Consider the following 25,093-nt stretch of genomic DNA (forward strand, 5'->3'; position numbering starts at 1 on the left):
TATGTCTGTTCATTTCTCTCCAGATCCACTGCATCTCCCCTGATCTCTCTCTATTCCTGATGCCATCCAATCTGACATTAGTCAGAGTGATGTTTTCAAAATGTAAATTGGATCATATCACTCGCCTGCTTATAAGCCTCTCTTGGCACTCCGTTACACTTAGGATAAACTACCAGAACTCTAATTTGAATGCTAAGGCTCTGTATGAACTGTCCCCTGCTTATTTCTGTAGACTTATTTACCTCATTTCTCTTGCCTCACCCTATGTATCCCCCTTACCCCATGAGTTAAAGACAAAAGTGGATAAATACCAACTTTATTACCTGATGTGCAAAATTATTGAAGATGCTTTCATAATATTTGCTTAAATTTTATATTTTTTCAGGTGTTATGAGTGCGATGAAAAATTATCAACACATTGTAATAAGAAGGTTTTGGCTCAGATAGTTGATTTTCTCCAGAAACATGTTTCTAAAACACCAACAAGTAAGTTAACAGCAGTTGCTAAAGAAATTTGTATTAAAGTATGATATTTTATAATTCTTATAAAGAGATAATAAATTCATAAAGAGTACTTTGGATTTTACTGTGACCTCTCAGTACGAGTGCCATGAATTCTTAGGTAGCAGTTTTGTGATGTTATCTTGTGTTGTATTTACATAACTAATAATGAGAAGCTGGAGAGGATAGTGACTGGATTGTGGGCTTTTGAATCAAACAAGGCTGAATTTGAATTTAGGTTCCACCTAAATTACCTGCTGTCTGTGTGACTTTGACTCCTTAGTTTCCTTATGTAAAAAATTAGTACGATAATTCTGTCAAGTGGGAATGTTGTGAAGCTTAGGGATGTTTTCTAAAGATTTAGAAATAATGTGTGTAAAAATACTTGCATAGTCCCTGACACATTTATGAAATGATATCTGTTATTTGTTACATCATTGGAATACTGTTCTGACACTAACTACCTGGAATTAGGCTAACCTTGCAGATTAAGGGCTCAGTTCCCCCAAAAGATTGCCCTCACTCCAGACACCATTCTCAAGCTAGGGGTTCTCAGGACCCCCCCAATTTCTGACCAACTGGCTACAGGGGTTCCCACTGTCCTCTTAATTCAATAATTTGCTAGAATGACTCAGAAAACACAGGAAAGTGCTATACTTACAATTACAGTTTCATTATAGCAACAACAACAAAAAGAGATAGAAATCAGGACCAGCCAAAAGAAAAGACATGTAAGGTGAGGTCTGGGAAGGTACCAAACATGAAACTTTTCTGTCTTCTTCCTGTGGGGTCAGGATGCATCACCTTCTCAGCACATTGATGTGTAACAATACACACAGACTGTTGTTAACCAGGGAAGCTCACTGGAGTTTTGGTGTCTAGCGTTTTTATTAGGGTTTCATTGCATAGGCATGGCTGATTGAATCATTGGCCACATGACATAACTCAGTCTCCAGGATCCCAGCCCTCTAATCACAAGTTTGGGCTTTCTGGCATGGCTGGCTCCCATCCTGAGCCATCTCATTAGCATACATTGTCTAAGGTCCCACAATGAATAAAAAAATACTTTGTTAACATAAACTATCAAACGTGGTCTGAGGGGCCCACCATGAGTAAAACAGACACTCCTGTCACTCTGGAAATCCAAGGATTTAGAGGGGGCTTCTCAGGAACCTGGGACAAAAGGCAGCCAAATCCTTTATTATACAATAGTAACGTATTATATATTGTACTTTGTTGTCTAACATATAAGCAGTATATAATACACATTAATATATATTACAAATATATAGGGAAGGAGTTTCTTCATTCAAAAATATTAAGTGCCTACCACATGCCATGCTTTATACTTTATTTGATATGTATTGGTAAAACAAAAACAGTTTTATGTTGCCCTCATGAAGTTTAGAGCATAGTGGGAGAGATAGACAGAAACATAACACATATGTAACTTGTGATAAGTGCTACAAAGGAAAAGAACAGATTGCAGTGATAAGTAATAATCTCATGGTCATAATGATCAAGAAAGGCCAATATGGCTGGAGTGTGGTTTGCTGGGAGAAAGCAGAATGTGGTAAAGTTAAGATGTAGGTGGGCAGGTCATGAAGGATACTGTAAGGAATTCTGTGGTAAAGAATTTTTATTTTATTGGAAGTGTAATGGAAGCTATTAAAGTGTTTTAAGCAGAAGAGTGATAGTCATTTCATCTTTTTAAAAATAAAGATAACTCTACCAAATGGAGAATAGACTGTTGTGGGTTAAGATTGGAGGTGGGGAGATCCTTAAGGAGGTAAAAGGAGGTTATTGTGGTAGGGCAGGTGAGAGATGAGTAGGGATTCTGGTGGAGAGGGGGTGGACTAGGTGTAATGAGTGAGGGAAAGTAGGAGGAATCAAGTACATAGCTCAGGATTTTGATTAACTAGGTGAATGGGAATAAATGGCCATGGTAATTTGGAAATGCCTTTAGAGCAGGGATTGAACTGCTTAGTAGGTGACGTCAGAAACTGAAAAATTATATAGAAATATCGTTTTCAGCTGTATTTTCTGTAGCGCAATATAGAATGATTTTTGGTAGCTGTTGCTCTGAGACAGTAATGATGAAGACATTGGAGGAGGAACTAGAGGAGGTAAACTCAGGTTCTTGGACAGCAGAAGAAATGATTAATTTTATCACTCATTCATTGGAAAATATGGTGGTTATAGGCATTTAATACTTATAGAACAGAGGTTGGTCTTAATGCTGTCTCCTGAAAGCTGCCCATTAGTTTTGAAAGAAATGTAGGGGGCTTCCCTGGTGGCGCAGTGGTTAAGAATCCGCCTGCCAATGCAGGGGACACGGGTTTGAGCCCTGGTCCAGGAAGATCCCACATGCCGCGGGGCAATTAAGCCTGTGCGCCACAACTACTGAGCCTGCGCTCTAGAGCCCGTGAGCCACAACTACTGAGCCCGTGTGCCACAACTACTGAAGCCCATGTGCCTAGAGCCTGTGCTCTGCAACAAGAGAAGCCACTACAATGAGAAGCCGACGCACCGCAATGAAGAGTAGCCCCCGCTCGCCGCAACTAGAGAAAGCCCGCACACAGCAACAAAGACCCAACACAGCCAAAAATAAAATTAAAATAAATTAAAAAAAAAAAAAGAAGAAATGTAGGGATATGATGGCAAGGGTGGCAAAAGTACAACTGTAGAAATTATTTTCTCTGGATTTTTTACGTTAGAGATTCCTTGAGGTTGAGAACAAAGCCAGTCTGATTCCATTCAGTTTTACAGATTTCTTGAATATTTATTATCACAAAGGATGTAAGGTAGGGAGCGTGGAATGGTATGGGAGAAAAACCATGGGCTTCGAGTCAGGGGAGTCTGGCATTCAAATTTGACTCTTTCAATCACTAGCTCTGTGACCTGGGGCAGATTACAGTTTGTCTGAGCCTCATTTTCCTCAGCACTTTCTCCCTGTTTCCCATGGGAAGAGAGATTGATAAGACCTTTCCTAAAGAAGTTTAAAAAAGGTGTGAGATTAAAAAAATAATGATGTAAGTCGAATAGAATTTGTTTGTATTTTGAGTGATGTTCAAACAGAGTCCTTCAAATATTCAAAGAGGGATGCAGTGTTCAATTGGAAGGAACTCAAAAGGAATCGTGGATGAGCTGGCTTCCAAGCCGACCCTTAAAGGATGAACTTTAGATAGGTAGAGAGGAGAGAAGAAATCATTTCAGGTGCTGGGAAGGAAACACCAATGTAAGCTTTAATTGTGTTTATGGAACCATGGGTAGCACCTGGAATGGGGGAAACAGGTTCTTGAAGGAGTTTGAGAGTGTGTAGAGCCTTTAAAGTTAGGGCGAGACATAGTTCTGAATCCAGGGTTTCCAGAAGTTCTAGGGCAAAATGTTAGTATCTTTGTGTTCCAAGTTACAGCAGCTCTCAGGCAAGTTTGATTTAAAATAATATCCCTTGGTATTTTAGAAGTAAGTTTTTTGGGATAGTAATATTTTTATAAGATACTTTACAAGTCAAATATGAAAGTTGCTATTGAGGTTTGTAAGAATGCTGGAAATGATTATGTAGCTATTTTAAATGATAATGGTGAAGATTGTAGAAATGTAAAAATGTCTGTATATGGTAATTCAAAAAGACTATGAAACTGTATATATTGTGTTCAAATGGCAGGATAAGAGTGATTTAAATGGAGCCTTTTTATATTTTGCATTAAGTAAAAATAACTACTGAGAGGAAAGCCTGTACCTGTACCTTAAACATGTTTTTAAGTTATACGATGCCTGGGCTAATTTCATGTCTGATACATCTAATTCAGCTTCTCTGCTCAGTGAATCTCAACTTTTGTTCCCAGTAGCCCTTTAGACTCTTAAAAAATTATTGAGGACTTAAAGAGCTTTGGTTAGGTAGGGTATATCTATTAATATTTATCATATTAGAAATTAAATCTAAAAAATTAGAATATTTATTAATTTACTGAAAAATAGCTGTAATTCCATTACATGTTAACACAAATAACATATTTTTAGAAAAGGTAACGGTTTCCAAAACAACACAAACCTGATGAGTGGCATTGTTTTACATTTTTCCAAATCTCTTGAATGTCTGGCTTAATAGAAACAGCTGGATTCTCGTATCTACTTCTGCATTCAGTCTGTTCTGATATCACATGGCCTGTAGCCTCTGTAAAACTGCATTGTATAATTGAGAATGAATGAAAGTAAGAAAACCAAATAACATCTTGGGCTTATTATGAAAATACCTTGGAGCTTATGGACACCCAAAAGAGGGGGGTTGTCTTCAGATACACTTTGAGAACTGCTAAACTAGCACATTTCTGTCTTTATAGTTTCTGTCTTCAGTCTTTCTTGCCCTAAGGCTCAGCTCAGATCCTACTTCAGTGACACTTTCCCAATCCTTCGTTTTATCTCTTCTTCTTTGTAGCATACTTTAGAATCTTGACACTTGATTTTGTGGTGTTCAGCTTTCATATGTATCTGTCTTGTTTATAAAACTGTACATGCCTTGAGGATTGTACCCTGGCTTATATTTTTGATTCTCATATGACTAGGTAGTAAATACTGCTGAATTGACCTGAACTAGCATGTGAGCAGTTTTTACTGAGGAAGTAGATATGCTTTGCATTTTCTACCAAAACACCCCTGAATATTATCAAATTATTTTATTTATTCATTCAGTCTATTAATATACTTGAGTTTCTACCTTGTGCCAGACACTGTGCTAGATACTGGAGATACAGTGGTGAATGAGACAGATCTGTTTCTCAGTTGCTGCCGTTATTGATCTTTTGGTTAGTGAGGGATATTGACAAATCACAATTATAATTGCTGTTTAAATAGTACCGTGAGGAGCCAGTACAGTGGACTGTGAGGACACTTTGGAGTGGTAAGTAATCTGGACGAGAGGATCCAGGAAACTTTTATGTAGAGGAAGAGATTTCTAAGCTGGAATCTGAAGGATAGCTAGATGTTAGGTAGGCAGAGAGGGAAGGGGTGTGTGCTCCAGGCAGGGGAGATAGCTCATTGATGAGGGAGCCTGATACGTTCAGGGGATTGTATAGAGCTGCAAGGTTGAGTTTTGTGATGATGGGGGGGTGGTGAGAGGTGAGACTCTGGAGGTAAGTAGAAACAGCTATTGAAGGGCCTTGTAAGCTTAGAGTTTATCCTGGAGGCAATGAAGAGCCACTTATAGGTTCTAAGAGGAGAAGTGGATGATCAGTTTTGTATTTTAGAAAGATCACTTACTGTACTATGGAGATATATAGGAATGCCTTAATATGTATACCTGCCCATTCATATGTCAATATCAATTTATTATATGACCAAATAAAGATTTCTAAGGCTAATGGTTAACTAGGAATTAGTGGAATTTTGAGAACAAACATATGAGGTAATTCTTATTTGGTTCCAAAGTAGACAAGTAGTGGGATAGCAAGTTTTTCCTTTTTACTCTTTAAAGATTAAACTTCTTTTCAGCTGTAGAAATGGGCAAATTACATTAATACTACATGACTGGTTTAGGTAATTGCATTAAGCAGTTGAGGGAATCCCAGGGCTGGTTCCCAGAAGAATGCTTACAGCTGTGTAGATCCCACATCTGATGCTAGGATTTGCTTTAAAAAAAATTAATCTCTCCACACTCTCCCCCTCAAACATATACCAGAAAACTAAAAACAACACATAAAATCCCCATATAATGAAAAGGTCATATAACACAAGATTGAAAAAGAGCAAGAAAACTTTCTTGTGAGACCCACCCAGAAATATGTATTGTTAAAAGTGGGCCGATATTCTCTGAAGGGCTTATTTCTCACTTTGGTAGTCTAGTAAATGTCATATAAGTGTTCTACAAACACTTACAGAATACGGGAATTCCTGTTGAAATTATATCATTGAATATTGGTTTGCTATGTGTGAACTAGACAGATGATAGATAGTCCCACATTCTTTTCTAAAACAATAAATTTGGCCCATATTTTTAATACTGGTGGGATGCCATTTTCAAAGAACTTAAAGAGAGCATAAGATATTATATTCTGTTAAATTCATTAAGCTTATGCTCTTGGTATAAAAAGACATGTTGGTTCTTTTGGTTTTATTAAGTATAAGTTTGCTGTATCTTTTTGAAATAAGAAAGTATGGTACATTTGGGATCTGAAATAATGTATCTGAGAATAAATAATATTGTACCCTTTTACAGTAACAATTTGACTGTAATGTAATACTTTGACTTTTCTTTATAAAGTAATACATTTTGTTCTAGTATAAAGTGACAGTCCATATGCCTAAGAAATTTGCATTTTCATAAATACGTACTAAAAATTGTTATTTCCATATATAAAATGGGTTAGGGACAAAAAATGTTGAACACTTCAAAAACAATTTGTTTTACCTGTAGGGATGTAAATCTGGGGTTCCTCATCCGAACTACAGAACACAGAGTTACTTGAATGACTGTTTTCTCAGTTCTCCCCAAAATGGCACTAACTTGTGGATATATATAGGGAGAAGTTAACTGGATACAGTGGGTACCTATGGCATTAGGGCTTAATTTTTTTTGAGGAACCCTTTGAGAAGGGCTACTATAAACTTTAATAAAACTATAAATTCACACACGAAAGACATCCAGCAATTGATTGCATCCAGCTTTTGCTTAAAAGAAGTGGTCTTTTCTTTCATATCACTACTAGCATTTCTTTAGTGTCTTAACTTGTCACACTTATTAACCTTATCATCCATTGTTATACAGACAGATAGCAGATCATAATGGTTAAGTGTGTGGATTCTGAACCCAGACTACCTGGGTTTAAATCTACTCCCTACAACTAGCTGTGTGCCTTTGTTTGATCATCATCTTTACAGTGGCGAAAGTTATCAGAGGAAATGATGCTCTCAGACTTTTTCTTTAAATAAGCAAATTGCAAAATAAGTTTGCTTTCCCCGTGCCTATGAGAAACTTGGGATGCACCAGTGTTCCGTTTCTGGTTTAACCAAGGCAATTCACAAATATTTATACCTTTGAGAAAAGAGAGGCATTTAATATTACTTGGCAACAGATCCACTGTTGGTTGTTTTCAGTTTTCTCCAAGATGAGCAAAGCTGCATCTCTGTGTACTTATTCTTCTGTTTCTGTAGGTTAAATTTTTTGGAATTTCTGGCCAATTTATAAACACATCTTAAATTTTGATTACTGTTGTTTAGCTGCCCTCCAGAAAGATTATACAAAGGGTATAGTTGACAAGAATACTTGTTTTTCCATGTTTAACTGTGTTTATAGTTTTTAGGTTTTTTGGGTTGGTTTTGGGGGGGCAGTAATGAAGTTTTTAGTGTCATTGTTGCCAAGTCCATCAGTCTTTTCTGTAATGGTTTTTTAGCCTTTGGGGTCATGCTTTGAAAGTCTTTTGTACTCCACGTTTATAAAGATATTCACCCACAGTTTTCTGGTACATTCAGGGTTTTTTTTGTTTTATTTATTTATTTATTTATTTATTTATTTTTGGCTGTGTTGGGTCTTCGTTTCTGTGCGAGGGCTTTCTCTAGTTGCGGCAAGCGGGGGCCACTCTTCGCGGTGCGCGGGCCTGCGCAGGCTCAGTAGTTGTGGCTCACGGGCCTAGTTGCTCTGCGGCATGTGGGATCTTCCCAGACCAGGGCTCAAACCCGTGTCCCCTGCACTGGCAGGCGGATTCTCAACCACTGCGCCACCAGGGAAGCCCCATTCAGGGTTTTTTAAAATTTATAATTTAATATCTTTAAACTTGGTTTAAAAAAATAATTAGAGGATCTTTGTGTTGGAGTCGTTTTTATGGTAGAAAAATTTGAGGTACTTAAGGTTACTTTTTAGATAGGCTTAGTCTTAGCCAAGTGTGGAAACAGTGTTTTTTTTCTCTTTATTTTGGCTTTGCTGGTGCTTCAGCCAGTTTTCTCTCTTATAAGACTTGAGTTATGTACAAAGCCCATCAGGTCTACTCAATTAACCAACTATTCTTTGAGTACTCAGATTATAGGCCTAAAGGTAAACTACAGAGATATAAAAGACCCATAAAAAATTTATCTAGAATGCCTGAAGTTTCCTCTTAATGTTCTTTGCATTCTGGGGTCTATGGTCTATGTTATTTTATTACATAAGTGCAATACCTGATGACAGTGTTGGCAAGATAAAGGAGATAAGTAAGGTGAGATAATGATATATATGTTTAGATATTTTATTATAAATATATCTTACATATATAATATTTATATATGTGATATATATTATTGATAACCTTCTAACCCCGAAATTCTGTGAAGATTCTTTTTAATTACAGGCATTTCATGGGTTCAGGTAAAACTTGAGGAAAAGAAAACAAATGATCAAAATTTTGTATAGTTTATCTTTTTGGTTATTGCTGTAGCAGCTTTGTCCTTTTAATTATATCATACTTCAAAGCATCTTGAAGTTCAGTCCTTAGTGCATTCATTCTGTGTTTGTAAAGGAAGAGTTCTTAAAGTGAATATGATCTAAAATCACTGCCATGTTGAGAAAAATTTGTTGTCTCTAAAGACAAAATGATCAATAATTATTCTTCACTGGAAGTAATAAATTGCATTTTATTAAAACGCATACCTGTTTGTAGGTCAAATAATTGGGGGACTGATTCAAACATGCTTGTTTTTTGTTTTTTTTTTTAATTAATTTTTTTATTTATATTTGGCGAACATGCTTGTTTTAAACTAGAATCTTAAACTCTCAGCTGACAGTTTCTTAGTGAGCAAATGTACATAAATACTTAGTTTCTAAAAGTTTTACCAAAGTGTTATCATGAATTTAAGGCTTAATGTCTCTATGCTGTTCACTATATGTCCTTATACTCTAGTCATAAATCATAGGCAATTAATTATAAATAATTACAGATAGTGGTTCATATAGTACCTGGTACACAGTGGACTTTTTTTTTTTTTTTAACATTGTGCTTTTTATTTTTTTAAGCAATTTCATGTATCTTTATTTATTTATTTATTTATGGCTGTGTTGGGTCTTCGTTTCTGTGCGAGGGCTTTCTCTAGTTGCGGCAAGCGGGGGCCACTCTTCATCGCGGTGCGCGGGCCTCTCCCTATCGCGGCCTCTCTTGTTGTGGAGCACAGGCTCCAGACGCGCAGGCTCAGTAATTGTGGCTCACGGGTCCAGTTGCTCCGCGGCATGTGGGATCTTCCCAGACCAGGGCTCGAACCCGTGTCCCCTGCATTGGCAGGCAGATTCTCAACCACTGCGCCACCAGGGAAGCCCCACAGTGGACATTTGATAAATCAATTTTATTTGAGTTGTTACATTTTATAAACATGCTACTTAGTATTAATAAAATGAAAAACTTGCACTTTAAGATACATATAAATAGTTCTTAGAAAATGTCATTCTATTTTCTAGTTATATTATCTGATCTATTTAATATTCAAGTCTAATAGCATAATTAATTTTGAGCGTGTTCTCACAGACTTAATACATGTAAAAGTCAACAAACAGACTCTTGCCACTTGTGTGAAGTGGCTATTTTTCCATGAAATAAACTATTTTTATTGCCGTTGCCCCGTGGATATGTTCTTTCTGGCAGTGCTGTCCATATTTGGTGGCTATATGCACGGAGAGCCAGGTGGTGCTGAAAAGCATCGCACAGTGAAGCGTGGATATATCTAGGTTTGACATTTGTCATCCCTTAACTGCTGAAGGGAAGGGTAAAATCTGTTTTTCCATATGCTTATGCTTTTTTTTGCCTGCAGTTTTGACCAGATGGTCTTACGAACATTGTTTACTTTAGGATGCTATCCCAGATGTTTTGAAAACTGATGGGTAAATGTGGTACACAGATACATAAATCATTTGCATGTTATGGTTTAAAAAATGCTATTTGGTCTTAAAAGATTAAAATATAATTTATTTCTGAAGTATTTTCCCAAGTGAATAATAAATATATATTTATGATATATATTATATATTTATATATAGTTAATATAATCTATATAGTTTATTTTCCCCAGCCACTCTGTTTTCATATTAATAAGCTAAAAAATATTATGACAACATTTATTAAGGATGTTAACGAAAGGAAATACTTTTGAGAAGGCATATTTGTTTGTGGTTGCATATACTCAAATCTGTAAGAATCTTTCCTGCTAGTTTTTGTAATTCTTCTCATTGTGCATAAATCACTGAAGAGAAATTAACCTGGCAAAATGACAATGGATTTATAATCAAAAGATTATCATTATAACTTTGGGCAAATCACTTAACCTGTTGGAAACTGAGTTTTGTTAACGTAAAATCAGAGTAACAGCCTTGCCCCAAAAGATGGAGCACTGCTTGGATTTAATTACTCTTTCATCTTAAATCTCTTAAAAATCACTGTGAAACCATCTCGTGGCAACAGCTATAATGTGAGCCTGAAACCGGCTAATTCTGGACTTTAGTTAGAATCTCAGCTATAATTAAGAGGTGGATTGCTCTCATTTGCAAGCCCAGCCAGGATCTGTATGGGGCTTCCTCTTGTTTGTGTAGTGCTTCTTACGCACTGGCTGGCTTTTTTCATTTGCTTTTACATTCCCTTGTAGGTCTGGATACTGTCTGGCCTTTTCCTGCTTTTCCTTTTTTCTGTGCCTGGACTCTGCACCTCAGTGACCTTCTCCATGGATTGTACCAGCCTTTGTCCCCAAGCTCTGTAATGGGGTTTAATTTTTATCACTTATTTTAATATCTGGAGGACAGGAGAAGAGATCTATTTTGCTAGTTCTTTTCTATGTTAACTCAGAATTCTAGGGTTGGGCGTTAAAAACAGCTCTTCATTATCTAGACAGCAGATATCCAGTAACAACCAATAATGTTTAAAGAATAAATAAACAGGAATAAGGGGGGAAAACAGGTAATAGAGTTTATGATAAACTATTGCATCACAGGATAAAACTTATGAGGTGAAAGAAAATTTTTTTCCTTGTAGTAGATTTGCTTGATGAAAGAAACATCTGAGAAACCACCAATTTATTTCTCTCAATGAGAGGTTTCCACGTGTCAGAAAGAAAAGCCAGGATCATGAAAACCACAAAGTCAATGCAAAAGGCAAAAAACTCATATTAGCAATTCAGAAAATCCAGTTAGAAATGAGATAAACTTGAGGCGAACACCCCCAGAAAATATAGGAAATGATTAAAGAGAAAAAAGTGAGAGCAGATAAACAGGGGACATGAAGGATTGTTCATGAACATACGGTTTTTGGCACAAATAACAATTTCGGGGGCCTCTCTGGGCTGTTTTTCACACTCTTAAATAGTGCTTAGCATGCCAGGTGCTTTGCAAAGCAAGTTTAACTCATTTGGGGCTTCTCTGGTGGCACAATGGTTAAGAATCCACCTGCCAATGCAGGGGACACAGGTTTGAGCCCTGGTCCGGGAAGATCCCACATGCCTCAGAGCGGCTAAGCCCGTGCACCACAACTACTGAGCCTGTGCTCTAGAGCCTGCGAGCCACAACTACTGAGCCCACGTGCCAAAACTACTGAAGCCCGTGCTCCGCAAGAAGAGAAGCCACCGCAATGAGAAGCCCACACACTGCAACGAAGAGTAGCCCCCACTCGCCGCAACTAGAGAAAGCCTGCATGCAGCAACGAAGACCCAATGCAGCCAAAAATTTAAAAATAAATAAATAAATTTATTAAAAAAAAATTTAGCTCATTTAATCCTTATGAAAACCACATGAGGGCTTCCCTGGTGGCGCAGTGGTTAAGAATCCACCTGCCAATGCAGGGGACGTGGGTTCAAGCCCTGGTCCAGGAAGATCTTCTTTTTATTAGTTGGCGTTCTCTTGTAAGGAAAAGTTTTTTCTTTTATCCTCATTTAAAAATCTATTATCAGGTCAGACTCATTCTCATTTTGTTCAGTGAACAATAGTTTATCAGTACCCTTCTTTATTTTGATATTCAAATTGTTCCACATTGGACCACTGGGAACCTGTTTAAAATGACGCCTGTGTGTTTTGACATACCTTTTTTTTTTTTTTTTTTTGAGCACTTCCTTATTTTCTGGCATAACAAAAATGTTATAGGCTCATTTGCCTCTTTTGCTGCCCCAGATTTAGAATCAGCCTTTCCTTCAAGGGGTCTTCATTCCTTTTAGTGGGAATGGTGCTTAGAAACCAAGATCTGGTCTTTCCTACTTGTTTTTTTTTTTTAACTTCATTTTAAAATATTTTATTTTTAAATTCATCTGGAATTTATTCTACAATGTGGTCTGAGGTACGGATGTGTATATTAAGATGAATTAAAATTAACTGCTTTAGCAGTAGGGTACAAAACAGGAGATAACTTATTTGAGTTTGTATTCTTGCCCTTCAGGAACATTGATTCAGAGGAAAATCTTATTTAATTTTAAATAATACATTTAAATTATGTCAAATGATCTGTATTTAATTTTAAATCTCGTGTCCATTATGTTTTCTCTAACTTAGATGCATTTTCTAGAATCATAAAACTTTATGAAGAAAAATGTGAAACAGGTGAAAAAAAGGGAAGAAAAGACAGCAGTGTAACATCTGTAAAAGGAATTACAAATTTAGGAAATACTTGCTTTTTTAATGCAGTCATGCAGGTAAGAGCCATGAGAAAGCTTTGTAAAATGTAAAAATTTATATTAATTAATTTGTGTTTATTGGCACACCTGTGGACTGTCACATGACTGCTGAATGTTCGTCTAGAAGTCTGTCTGTTTTCTTTTTGATTGGTTAGGCTATCTTTAGCCATTGTCATACACATACATACACCTTCTTTTTCCACAGTGCTTCTGAAAGATCTCTGTATTTTACCATGGCTCTGTCAGTAGTAGTGACATTTATTAAATGTAAAATGCATTCAATTAAATTTTCTAAAACTTAAAAATATTTTTGCTAGGCCAGATGACATTTGAAGCTTTGGGAGAGTATTTATTCTGTAAAATCAGAGGCATATTATAACTGAATCAGAAGATGTTGCTTTTGTTTTCTTTCAGAATTTGGCACAGTCTTACATTCTTACTGAACTGATGAATGAGATCAAAGAACACGGAACAGAACTCAAGATTGTTCCTTCCTCAGACTCTCCGCTGGTAAGAAGTATAATTAGCTGGATAATAGCTCTGTTTAGATAAGCCAGTGATGTTGCCAAAACCTGTTGCCAAAACCTATCTTTCTTATTTCTCACAACTATCAATTGAGATGGTAGTCAGAGAATTTGAAAAAATAATTCAAGAGCATTTTGTGAAAATAAACGATAAGATTTAAAACTTCTAAAGTCATAGCTTTAAGGTATGTTATAGTTCAAACATATCATGGGTCAGACAGCACAAAAAATGTTGAGTCAGCTTTCAAACAGACATACTAGAAAAGACAAACGGTTTTGCCTTTGTTGAATGAAATGTCTAGGATTCCTGTTTTGTAGTTACTGGTGACAACTACTTAAATACAGCATTTTTGTTCTTTAAAGGTAGATTTAATTTTAATAGTGACCATCTAAAGGTTTTTTGGAGCCTAATTTGATATTGGGTTTTTAAACGAATGAGAAAGGGGAGAAAGGCAGCCTTTGACATTCAGAAGCTAGCCTGACACCCACAGTTAAGCCATGTTATTCAAACAATCTCACAGAATACCAGACTCGAGCTAGGTTACTCCAAGACTGTTAAAATGAGACAGAGCAAGGCCACTTCATAATTTTCTCTAAACACAAACTCTACCACTTAGAAAATCCCAAACGTCCTCTTTTGGCCTAAATGAGTCACTGCGACTTTTTTTTTTTAACTAGTTACAGCTTTATCCTCATTCTAGCCTCCTTTTATTGAGATATCCAATTGTAGAAATACCCTCACTTTCTGACAGCATCCAATTGAGAGCAGACCTCTGCTTCCTTAGATTATTTTCCTTAGATTAACTTCCCTAAATCGCCCAGCTAAAGCCCAAATTCTACATCAGTTCTTTTGAATACCCTCTGAGAGACACTCCATGGTCCCCCATTGTGTGTGTTCTCCCTCAGTGGAACAAGTAATAAACCCACCTTGTTCAACTACAGATGTGTTCCTGGTGGTCTTGGGCTGGAGGGCATTTACACTAATAATTATGATTTCAGTTAGAAATTGATTTGTGTGTGTGTGTTTTAGAGGAACAGAGAGTGAATGTATAGCTCATGATCTGGCTTTTGAAATACTTAAGAAAGAGGAGTTCTAAAAGTTCTTAGCCCAGTGTAGTAATCTTAGATTTTTCTTCCAAGGAGGCAATTTTTAAAGACAATATTGTTGTATTTTTTTGTTGAAAAGGCAGTCTGTAAACTCATTGCCTGTTCAGCCTCTTAAAATTTTTATGTTAGAGCCCAGTGCCCTCTTCTAGATTGTAGTGAGATAGTGAAGACTACTTTACTAAATGGAAGTTAATGCTAGTCATTTGATAAGATTTCTTATTAACTGTGATTGGATGTTAGGTTTAAGTATTTCACATGTGGAGCTGTGAAATTACTATATATGGCAATCACATTATAGCTGATCACTGTAGGCTTGTGTCATTCTAAGAGGGAAATTTTCAATCTTAGGTCTTAAGTTTTTTAGGACATACAGCGGACCCGGGCTGTGGGACTATCAGTGTAGATCACTACTCTTTCAGTCACCAGTTTTATTTGGTCCTTCGTAATCTGTATGCCTTTTCTTTCTTTTCCTTACTTTATTGTACTGGCTCGAGCCACCAGTAACATGTTGAATAGAAGTGATGAGAGCAGACATCCTTGCTTTAATCCCAAAATTAGGGGAAAAACACTCAGTCCTTCATTATAAAGAGTAGGTACAGGGACTTCCCTGGTGGTCCAGTGGTTAAAACTCTGCACTCCCAATGCAGGGGGCATGGGTTCTATCCTTGGTTGGGGAACTAAGATCCCACATGGCGAGGCCAAAAAAAAAGAAAAGAGTAGGTACAAAATAAGCTACAAGGTTATATTGTACACCATGGGGAATATAGCCAATATTTTATAACTATAAATGGTGTATAACTTTAAAAAATTATGAATAATAATATTGTACACCTGTAACTTATGTAATATTGTACACCAACTATACTTCAATTTAAAAAAAGAGAAGAGGATTTAAGACTAGACACTGCACCGAAAAAAAAAGAATGAACTTAACTGTAGGTTTTTCACCGGTGTTCTTTATAAGGTTGAGGACATTCCCTTCTATTCCTAGTTTTCTGAGCATTTCATCATAATGGATGTTGAATTTTGTCAAGTGCTTTTCCAGCATCTACTGAGATTATCATATAGTTTTTCTTCTTTATTCTCTGTTAATGTGGTAAACTACACTGATTGATTTTCAAATGTTAAACCTATCTTGTATTCCTGGGACAAATCCCTGTTAGTTATGATGTATTCTTCTTCTTCTATGTTGCTGGATTCAATTTGTTAATATTTATATGAATATCAGCAGTGTGCTTACTTTTTTTTTTAACATCTTTATTGGAGTATAATTGCTGTACAATGGTGTGTCAGTTTCTGCTTTATAACAAAGTGAATCAGCTATATGTATACATATATCCCCATATCCCCTCCCTCTTGTGTATCCCTCCCACCCTCCCTACCCCACCCCTCTAGGTGGTCACAAAGCACCGAGCTGATCTCCCTGTGCTATGCAGCTGCTTCCCACTAGCTATCTATTTTACATTTGGTAGTGTATATATGTCCCTGCCACTCTCTCACTTGGTGAGCTTCCCCTTCCCCCTCCCCATGTCCTCAAGTCCATTCTCTACGTCTGTGTCTTTATTCCTGTCCTGTCCCTAGGTTCATCAGAACCTTTTTTTTTTTTTTTTAGATTCCATATATATGTGTTAGCATACGGTATTTGTTTTTCTCTTTCTGACTTACTTCACTCTGTATGACAGATTCTAGGTCCATCCACCTCACTACAAATAGCTCAATTTCGTTTCTTTTTATGGCTGAGTAATATTCCATTGTATATATGTGCCACATCTTCTTTATCCACTCATCTGTCGATGGACACTTAGGTTGCTTCCATGTCCTGGCTCTTGTAAGTAGAGCTGCAATGAACATTGTGGTACATGTATCTTTTTGAATTATGGTTTTCTCAGGGTATATGCCCAGTAGTGGGATTGCTGGGTCACATGGTAGTTCTATTTTTAGTTTTTTAAGGAACTTCCATACTGTTCTCCATAGTGGCTGTACCAATTTACATTCCCACCAACAGTGCAAGAGGGTTCCCTTTTCTCCACACCCTCTCCAGCATTTATTGTTTGTAGATTTTTTGATGATGGCCATTCTGACCAGTGTGAGGTGATACCTCCTTGCAGGTTTGATTTGCATTCCTCTAATGATTAGTGATGTTGAGTATCCTTTCATGTGTTTGTTGGCTATCTGTGTATCTTCTTTGGAGAAATGTCTGTTTAGGTCTTCTGCCCATTTTTTGATTGGGTTGTTTGTTTTTTTGATATTGAGCTGCATGAGCTGCTTGTAAATTTTGGAGATTAATCCTCTGTCAGTTGCTTCATTTGCAAATATTTTCTCCCATTCTAAGGGTTGTCTTTTCATCTTGTTTATGGTTTCCTTTGCTGTGCAAAAGCCTTTAAGTTTCATTAGGTCCCATTTTATTTTTGTTTTTATTTCCATTTCTCTAGGAGGTGGGTCAAAAAGGATCTTGCTGTGATTTATGTCATAGTGTTCTGTCTATGTTTTCCTCCAAGAGTTTGAAAGTGTCTGGCCTTACATTTAGGTCTTTAATCCATTTTGAGTTTATTGTTGTGTATGCTGTTAGGGAGTGTTCTAATTTCATTCTTTTACATGTCGCTGTCCAGTTTTCCCAGCACCACTTATTGAAGAGGCTGTCTTTTCTCCACTGTATATTCTTGCCTCCTTTACCAAAAATAAGGTGACCATATGTGCGTGGTTTTATCTCTGGGCAGCAGTGTGCTTACTTTTAAAAAACTTTTTATTAAAGTATTCACACAGAGGAGTGTACATCATAAATGTAGAGCTGATGAATTTTCACAAACTGAATACACTGAACTGAAACTAACCAACATTTTTCTCAAGAAACAGAGCATTACCAGCAGCTAGAAGCCCCCTTCAGGTTGCCTTCCATTCCCTGCCTTCCTGCCTCACAAGGATAGCCACTAACCTGGTTTCTAAAGGGCAGATTAGTTTTGCCTGTTTTAATATTATATATAAATGAAGTTATACAATATGGACTCTTTTACATTTGGCTTCTGTCAACATGTTAGTGAGATTCACCCATATTGCATTCTCATCAATAAACTTACTTTTGTTTTCAAAATTTAAGTATACTTTTAAGAACAGGTTATTTACTCACTCAGTTCTGAAGTTTTTAAACTGTCTCAAAATACTTAAGTTGGGAGCAGGGGATACTGCACCTTAGTGCTTGAGCTTTGAAACTGCCTTAGATTTTACTTTTGACCCTTGAGGTAGCTTTCAATTTACTGAACATTGTAGAAATCACTTATGATATTCAAAAGCTATAGAAAATTATAGCCTGTCCTTTCTGTGGTTTTAGCTAGATGGCTGATTTTTAAGGATAGTTGGTATGAGATATATATGTAATTTGTATTTCATGAGTATATGAATGAGACAACATATGTGATAGTTGTCTTAGAAGATAACATTCTATAGTGTCTGAGGATTATATTTGGGATCTGCTTTCTATTCATTGTCTGTAAGGAGAGGGTTACTAGCAAGGATAACATTTTAGAAGATAAAACTTGGTGGGGAAAAAATTCTAGAATAAAGAGCGTTGCTCCTTCACACAGTTGTAGCTGCTTTTGTCAAACTTTATGTCTCTCTCCTTTAAAAGAGGGAGATAGTGTACCAATTTGTGACATAATTTCCCATTCCTTATTTTGTTAGTAAAATATTTGGGGAAAAGAAGAGTATGGGGTTTTGCTCATAAATGTAATTTATGATTATTTGTGAATTTGTACAAATATCAAGTCAATGAGTAATTTTATTTTAGGAGAGCACATTAAGGGACAGTTACAAGCAACAAAAGATTGGTTTTTCACTCTTAAGCTAATAGTTTTATTAAGTAAAGGGCAGAGGATATGAAAATACCTGTATTTTTCAAGGTAAGGCATTTAATTTCATTTTTAATATATTCATCTTATATACGAGGGCATAAAGCTTTTTAATACACTTGAGGTGATTTAGTCATCATTTAAACAGAGTGTAACTTAGATTTTTAAAAATATTTTATTTAAAAATTGTGTATTTCTGACATAGAGTTGATCATGTTTTTAAAGGACCCATTACTGGTGGAACTTTCAAGCCCTGGACCATTGACTTCAGCCTTGTTCCTGTTTCTTCACAGCATGAAGGAGACTGAAAGAGGACCGCTTTCTCCCAAAGTTCTTTTTAATCAGCTTTGTCAGAAGTGGGTACATCTACATTCTTAATACAAATAATCATGAGTTACAAAACACTAATGTGTTTATCACTTAATATGAGTAGTTTGACTCTGACTGTGACATTGCTGTTATTGCGTAGACTACCAAGAGAAAGAACTAACATTCGTTTAGTTGCAGCTGTGTGCCTTATCTAAATTATATCTCATAATACTCTGAAGAAGTGATTGTTTATCCCCATTTTATATATAAGGAAACTGAGACCCCCAGAAGTTGAGTAGCTTACCTTGTTTCATGGTGACAAAAATAGGGTTTAAATAGATGTCTGTCCTGACTCAGAAGCCCATGATGTAATACCATAAAGTGAGAAAATTATAGAATTATAAAATCTAAAAGTGCTATAATAGATCATCTAACCTAGTTTTCTTATTTTTAAAGATGAGCTTTGAGGCATACAGAATTTAAGTAAATTTCCCAAGATATCGCAGTATATTTAAAAACAAAATCCTTGTGTGCCTAGAAATAAACACATGTCATAAGGGACCTGACATTCATTTATTCCTTTATAGAAATTTGAGATCGTACTTTGTTTCAAGTAGTTGCTAGAATCCAGGGGTACACAACTTATAATTTATTAAAAACAGACCCTTTCAGGAGCTCATAAACTAGTCCAGTCCACAATTAGTAAAATATGTAGAAACCAAATTCTTTAAATGTGAACTTGCATTTTTGTATATCTCCAGGTTTTAAAATTTCATTTTAATTTTCAGCTAGTTACCTATGCCATGGTATTGTATTATATTTTATTGCATTTTATTTTATCTCATAGTATTGTACCAATGTTAATTTCCTTTTTTAAAAAAGTTCATTGTGGAAAGAACACAACATGAGATCTACCCTCTTAAAATTTCAAGTGTACAATGTGTTATTGTTGACTGTAGGTACAGTGTTGAACAGCAGATCTGTAGAGCTTATTCATCTTGCTTGACTAAAACTTGTTCATTAATTAGTAACTCCTCTTTTCCCCTCCCCCATTTCTAGGTACCTCATATAATTGGAATCATGCACTATTTGTCTTATTGTAACTGACTTATTTCACTTAGCATAATGTGCCATGGTATTTTAAATGTAGTCCAAAATATGGAGGGTTTATTGTATGTTTCATTTGGTTGCCAGGTGCTGTTTTTTCAAAACCTGAAGAACAAAAAAAGCCTTTAAAAGTCTCAGAGACATGGGTGCCTCATAGAGTTAAAAAGTTTTTAGGACATTATGTACTTTAGAAATTTGTTTTTGACTCTCCCCAAAATAACTTTGTTTTGTATCTTTTTTTTTCTGGTTTTATAGAGATTTGTAAACATTTTCTAATTATTATTAAAATGATAGGTGCCCATAGATAAAAATTCAGACTACTGTTATCTGTTTTCTTTATTCTATCCAAAAGTGATTATGCATACATAGACATAAAAATAAATTGTTTGCAACTTGCTTGTTTTGCTTAATGTGTTTTGTACATCTTTCTATATTAGTACATGTGGATATAACTTATTTGATTTTACATATAGATATGTGTGTGTGTGTGTGTATATCATTGCACTTATGAGAGTACGTCTGTGGGATAAATAGAATTACTGGATCAAACGTTACTTGAAAATATTTTTAAGTTGCATTTTCTTTTGCTTTATTGTATTTACTTTAAAAAGAGATATGTATATATTAACAAAAGTGATTAAAAAAAAAAAGTCAGGTGAAGATTTAAGCCATATATGTTGGGTCTGTTTTTGGACTTTGTTCTGTTCCATTGATCTATATGTCTATTCTTACCCCAGTACTGTACTGTCTTGATTACTATAGCTTCATACTAAGTCTTGGAATTGGATGGTGTGAGTCCTCAAATTTTCTTTTTTTGGGGGGGTGGGTTACTGCTCTAGGTCCTTCTCTTTTTTATGTGACTTTTAAATTGGTTTGTCAGTTGGGATTACATTGAACGTGTAGATCAGTTTGGAGAGAAATGACATCTTAACAATGTTGAGTCTTACAATGCATGATTATGAGATGCCTTTTCATTTATTTAGGTCCTTGATTTTTCCTCATCAAAATTTTATGGCTTTCATGCTATGAATCCACCCATTTTGTTAGATTTACCTTAAGAATTTCATGGTTTTTTTAATGGTAGTTATTGTAATTTGGTACTTAAATTTTTTTTCAATTTCTAGTTGCTCATTGCTAATATAGAGAAATACAATTGATTTTTGTGTATTGACCTTTTTTCTTGCTTCCTTGCTCAATTCACTTACTGGTTAGAGTAGCTTTATGTAGATTCTTTGGGATTTCTTATATAGACAATAATGTCATTGGTAAACAGAGACCATTTTATTTCTTCTTTTCCAAGCTGTATCGTTTTATATATTTTTCTTACCTTATATTGCTGGCAAGGACCTCTAGCGTGGTGTTGGAGTGGTGTATTAGATATCCTTGCTTTGTTCCTGATATAAGGGGCAGAGCATTCAGGCTTTCACACATAAGAATGATAAGAGCTGTAGATTTTTCATAGATGCCTTTCATCAGGTTGAGGAAATTCTCATTCCTACTTTTTTCTGAGAGATCTTATCAAGAATGGGTATTGGTATACCTTGATTCCTGGCCCAGAGAAAATGAGATAATAAATGTTTGTTGTTTTATAAGAAAAAAGAATGGGTATTAAATTTTACTGAGTGCTTTTTCTGCATCTATTAAAATAATCATATATTTTTTAACCTGTTGAAATAGTGAATTGTATTAATGGATATTCTGAATAGCTTTAGTGAACATATTTGATTTACAATAAACTGTATGTATGTAAAGTGTAATATCAGTTAAGTTTTAACATATTTATACGCTTGTAACACCACTGCCACAGTCAATATGATGAATGTATCTGTCACCCCTAAAAGTTTTCTTGGGCCCCTTTGTAATCCCTCTCTCTGGACTCCTTCCCCAAGCCCTGCCCCAGGGCTACCCCTTACCTATTTTTTGCCACTATAGATTAGTTTGCATTTTTTAGAATTCTGTATACAGTTGACCCTTGAACAACACAGGGTTTTGGGGCACCAACCCTCCCCGAAGTCAAAAATCTGCATATAACTTTACAGTCAGTCGGCCCTCCAGATCCCAGGTTCCACATTTGTTGATTCAGCCAACTGAGGATCGTGTAGTACTCTAGTACGTATTTACTGAAAAAAATCTGCATGTGAGTGGACCCATACTGTTCAAACTTGTGTTGTTCAAGGGTCAACTATAAATAGAATCATACAACATGTACTCCTTTTTTGGTCTGGCTTCTTTCACTTGGTGTAATTATTTTGAGATTCTTCCATGTTGTATGTATACATGGATTGATTTTTGAAAGTTGAACCAATCTCTTGAAGTTTCTGTTATTATGGTGATTGTCAGACACTTTGACCACTTGTGATGAATTGTTGGGAGCAAGTTCTTCGGCTTTCCTCTGGCTTTTTTTCCCCCTTCAGTATCTTATTTTGCAATAGTTTTAAGACTCACAAAAAGTTACTAGAAGAGTACAGAGTTCCTGTGTACCCTGCATCCAGCTTCCATCAGTGATAATATATGATAGCAGTGCATTGTCAAAAACAGGGAATTGACATTAACATAGTACTATCAACTCCGGTATAGATCTTATTTGGATGTCACTAGTTTTTACATGAACTCTTCCCTGAAAGGTTCAGAGATGCTGTAGACTGATTCTATGTCTCCATTCTCATTCACGCCCATTTAAAAAAAAATTTATTTATTTATTTTGTTGCCTTGGGTCTTAGTGGCTGCAGGCGGGCTCCTTAGTTGAGGCTCGAGGGCTCCTTAGTTATGGCATGCAGACTCTTAGTTGCGGCATGCATGTGGGATCTAGTTCCCGGACCAGGGGTCGAACCCAGGCTCACTGCATTGGGAACTCGGAGTCTTAACCACTGTGCCACCAGGGAAGTCCCTCATTCACGCCCACCTTTTTGCTTCCTTTATTACTTCATGTTGCTAACTAGTATTGATGTGCTGAGCTTTCTTTGGGTTTTGTCCATGAAGAAATTACATACATATATATATTCCTAGTTTTGTGATATTCTGTGGTGTGTCATGTACCTTAAGGATGCCATCAAAGTCTCAAGATAAGTTGAAAGTTCAGGGACTTCCCTGGCAGTCCAGTGATTAAGACTCCTCGCTTCCACTGCAGGGGGCACGGGTTCAGTCCCTGGTTGGCCTGGTTGGGAACTAAGATCCTGATTGCATGGCGGCACAGCCAAAAAAAAAGATGAAAGTTCAGTATGCTATAGTATTCTGGGTATGTTCTTTAGTATTATCTTCTAATTTACTAATTTACCCTTCAACTGTGTATAGTTTAGAGTTTATCCTATTTTTTGTATTTTTATATCTGTAGTTTTATTTCCTTATTTCTAATATTTTAATTTGCTATCTACATGTTCTTATTTAAATTTTTTTCTATTTTTTGTAGTATCTGGGCTTTTATTGGCAGTTATGCCTTTATTTTATGTTTTTGGACATTCTCAACATATTTATGGCAACATCTTTGGGACAGTTCTATAAAATTTATTTGGAGTGAAGTAAATTCATTTCAGTTGTTTTTAACATTATATTTTTTTATGTGTTTTATAATACTGGATTGTAGCCTTCTTTGGAGTGAATTTTTTGTTTCTCCGCTCCTGTCTTCAACTCCTTTGCTTTCTCCCATCCCCTCCCTTCCTCATATCCACCTCCTCTTCCTGCCTAAAAATTTAAAATTTTATGATAGCCTCACCCCTTCCCTCCAGGCTGGCCTTGGAGATCCAGCTCTCTTAATGATTCAGTTACCATGCTGCCCTGGTTAGCAGATGGGAGAAGAGTCTGTAGAAGGCTTGGCTCAGGTTCAGGTCCCTAGGCTGTGTCTGTGTTCTGTTGTAGCCTTAGGTAACACTTGCCTAAGGGCTTCCTTTCAGGCTCTTGGTAAGATCAACCATCCTTAAACAATGATCCTGGCTCTGGTCTCTGTCTGAAGTATTTTTCGTTTTCTTTACACTTCAGGGCTGAGCTCTTTCAGGCCTAGAGCCTGTCAAGTCTGTTTTTTAGTCTGCCTACAATTTCGTGTTCTAATATTTTTGTTCTGTGAGATTTTTTTGTATTGAATCCCACTTAAGCCTTTTTTGTTTGTTTGTTTTCTCTTTTTATATTTTGTTATGTTTGGAGCAGAGAGAGTTTTTGGATTATGAACAGACTGATTCATCTGCACCCAGAAGACATCTCCATGAAGTCTCTCGTTTTAAATTTCTTTGTCTTGGCAGTCTGTTCCTGTTTTATGAGTGTGTATACATTTTCCTCTTAGAATATGAGATTTCTGAAAGTTCTCAACTCTTTCCCACAGTAACACTTTTACTAAGGCACAGTTCCTGTGAATGTTTAGAGTTTCCCTTGTTTTGAATAGGGTGAATTTTTTCATATATTTAGTGATTTTTCTATTTTTATCCTTTAAGTTTGAAGGTCTCTTTTGGTATTTATTGGTAGCTCAGATAGGCTCCATTAGAGATTCTGTAAGTCATCATATGATTTGTTCCCCAGCCCTAAATAAAAGAAGAAAGAAAAAAATCTAGGTTTATTAAATTTTCTTCAGTGGTTTAGAAGGCAGTAAGTGCTTTGAGCATGGTTGAGATGGAGCTATAGGTAGAGACACGGTAGAGACAGTTTCTCCTTTGTTTGAGAACTATTTCTTCCTGTGTGTCTACTTCAAAAGCCATAAACTGTCTCCTCCTACCTGCCACCTGGCTGGTGAGGCTCTCTGAAGGATCCCCATTTCCCCTCCCAGTCTTCTTCCACTTCACAGACCTTTCCTGATACCTACAGCCTAAGTGTAGTGTCATGCAATTTCCGCCTTTATGAATTCCAGCTGGGGAGGCCCTAAGGGGGTTGGAATTTGTATCCATCTTGGTTTCTGTCCTCACCTCTGATCTAGGAGGTGGGCACTATCCACCACACGCAGAAAGGGAAGCCCACCAAGGGAGTAAGTGAAAGTGTTCTCTACATCATGCTGCTATTTGCTACTTCTTAGCAAGAGTGAGTAACTGAAATGATGGTTCCTGTTTCAGGCTAGATTCGCTAGTAGTTCAGAGAGTGTTTTAGCACCAGGGACTCACACTAGTACATTACTAGGATGAATATTCA

General features: G+C 36.3%; 1 protein-coding gene across 5 annotated transcripts in view; it reads left to right on the forward strand.

The window, feature by feature from the left end:
* USP45 (ubiquitin specific peptidase 45) overlaps positions 1-25,093 on the forward strand; it is a 64,678-nt gene that overhangs the window by 13,164 nt on the left and 26,421 nt on the right. For all 5 annotated transcript variants that reach the window (XR_011074987.1, XM_068551397.1, XM_068551399.1 and 2 more), the window contains 4 exons: positions 386-486; positions 12,980-13,119; positions 13,516-13,611; positions 18,800-18,930. Coding sequence is in view for 4 of the 5 variants with exons in the window: in XM_068551397.1 (XP_068407498.1) it covers positions 386-486; positions 12,980-13,119; positions 13,516-13,611; positions 18,800-18,930 (468 nt within the window). In the remaining variant the exon portion in view is untranslated. The remainder of the gene's footprint in view (positions 1-385; positions 487-12,979; positions 13,120-13,515; positions 13,612-18,799; positions 18,931-25,093) is intronic.

Source organism: Eschrichtius robustus, chromosome 9, assembly GCF_028021215.1.
Source record: "Eschrichtius robustus isolate mEscRob2 chromosome 9, mEscRob2.pri, whole genome shotgun sequence".
Taxonomy (NCBI): domain Eukaryota; kingdom Metazoa; phylum Chordata; class Mammalia; order Artiodactyla; family Eschrichtiidae; genus Eschrichtius; species Eschrichtius robustus.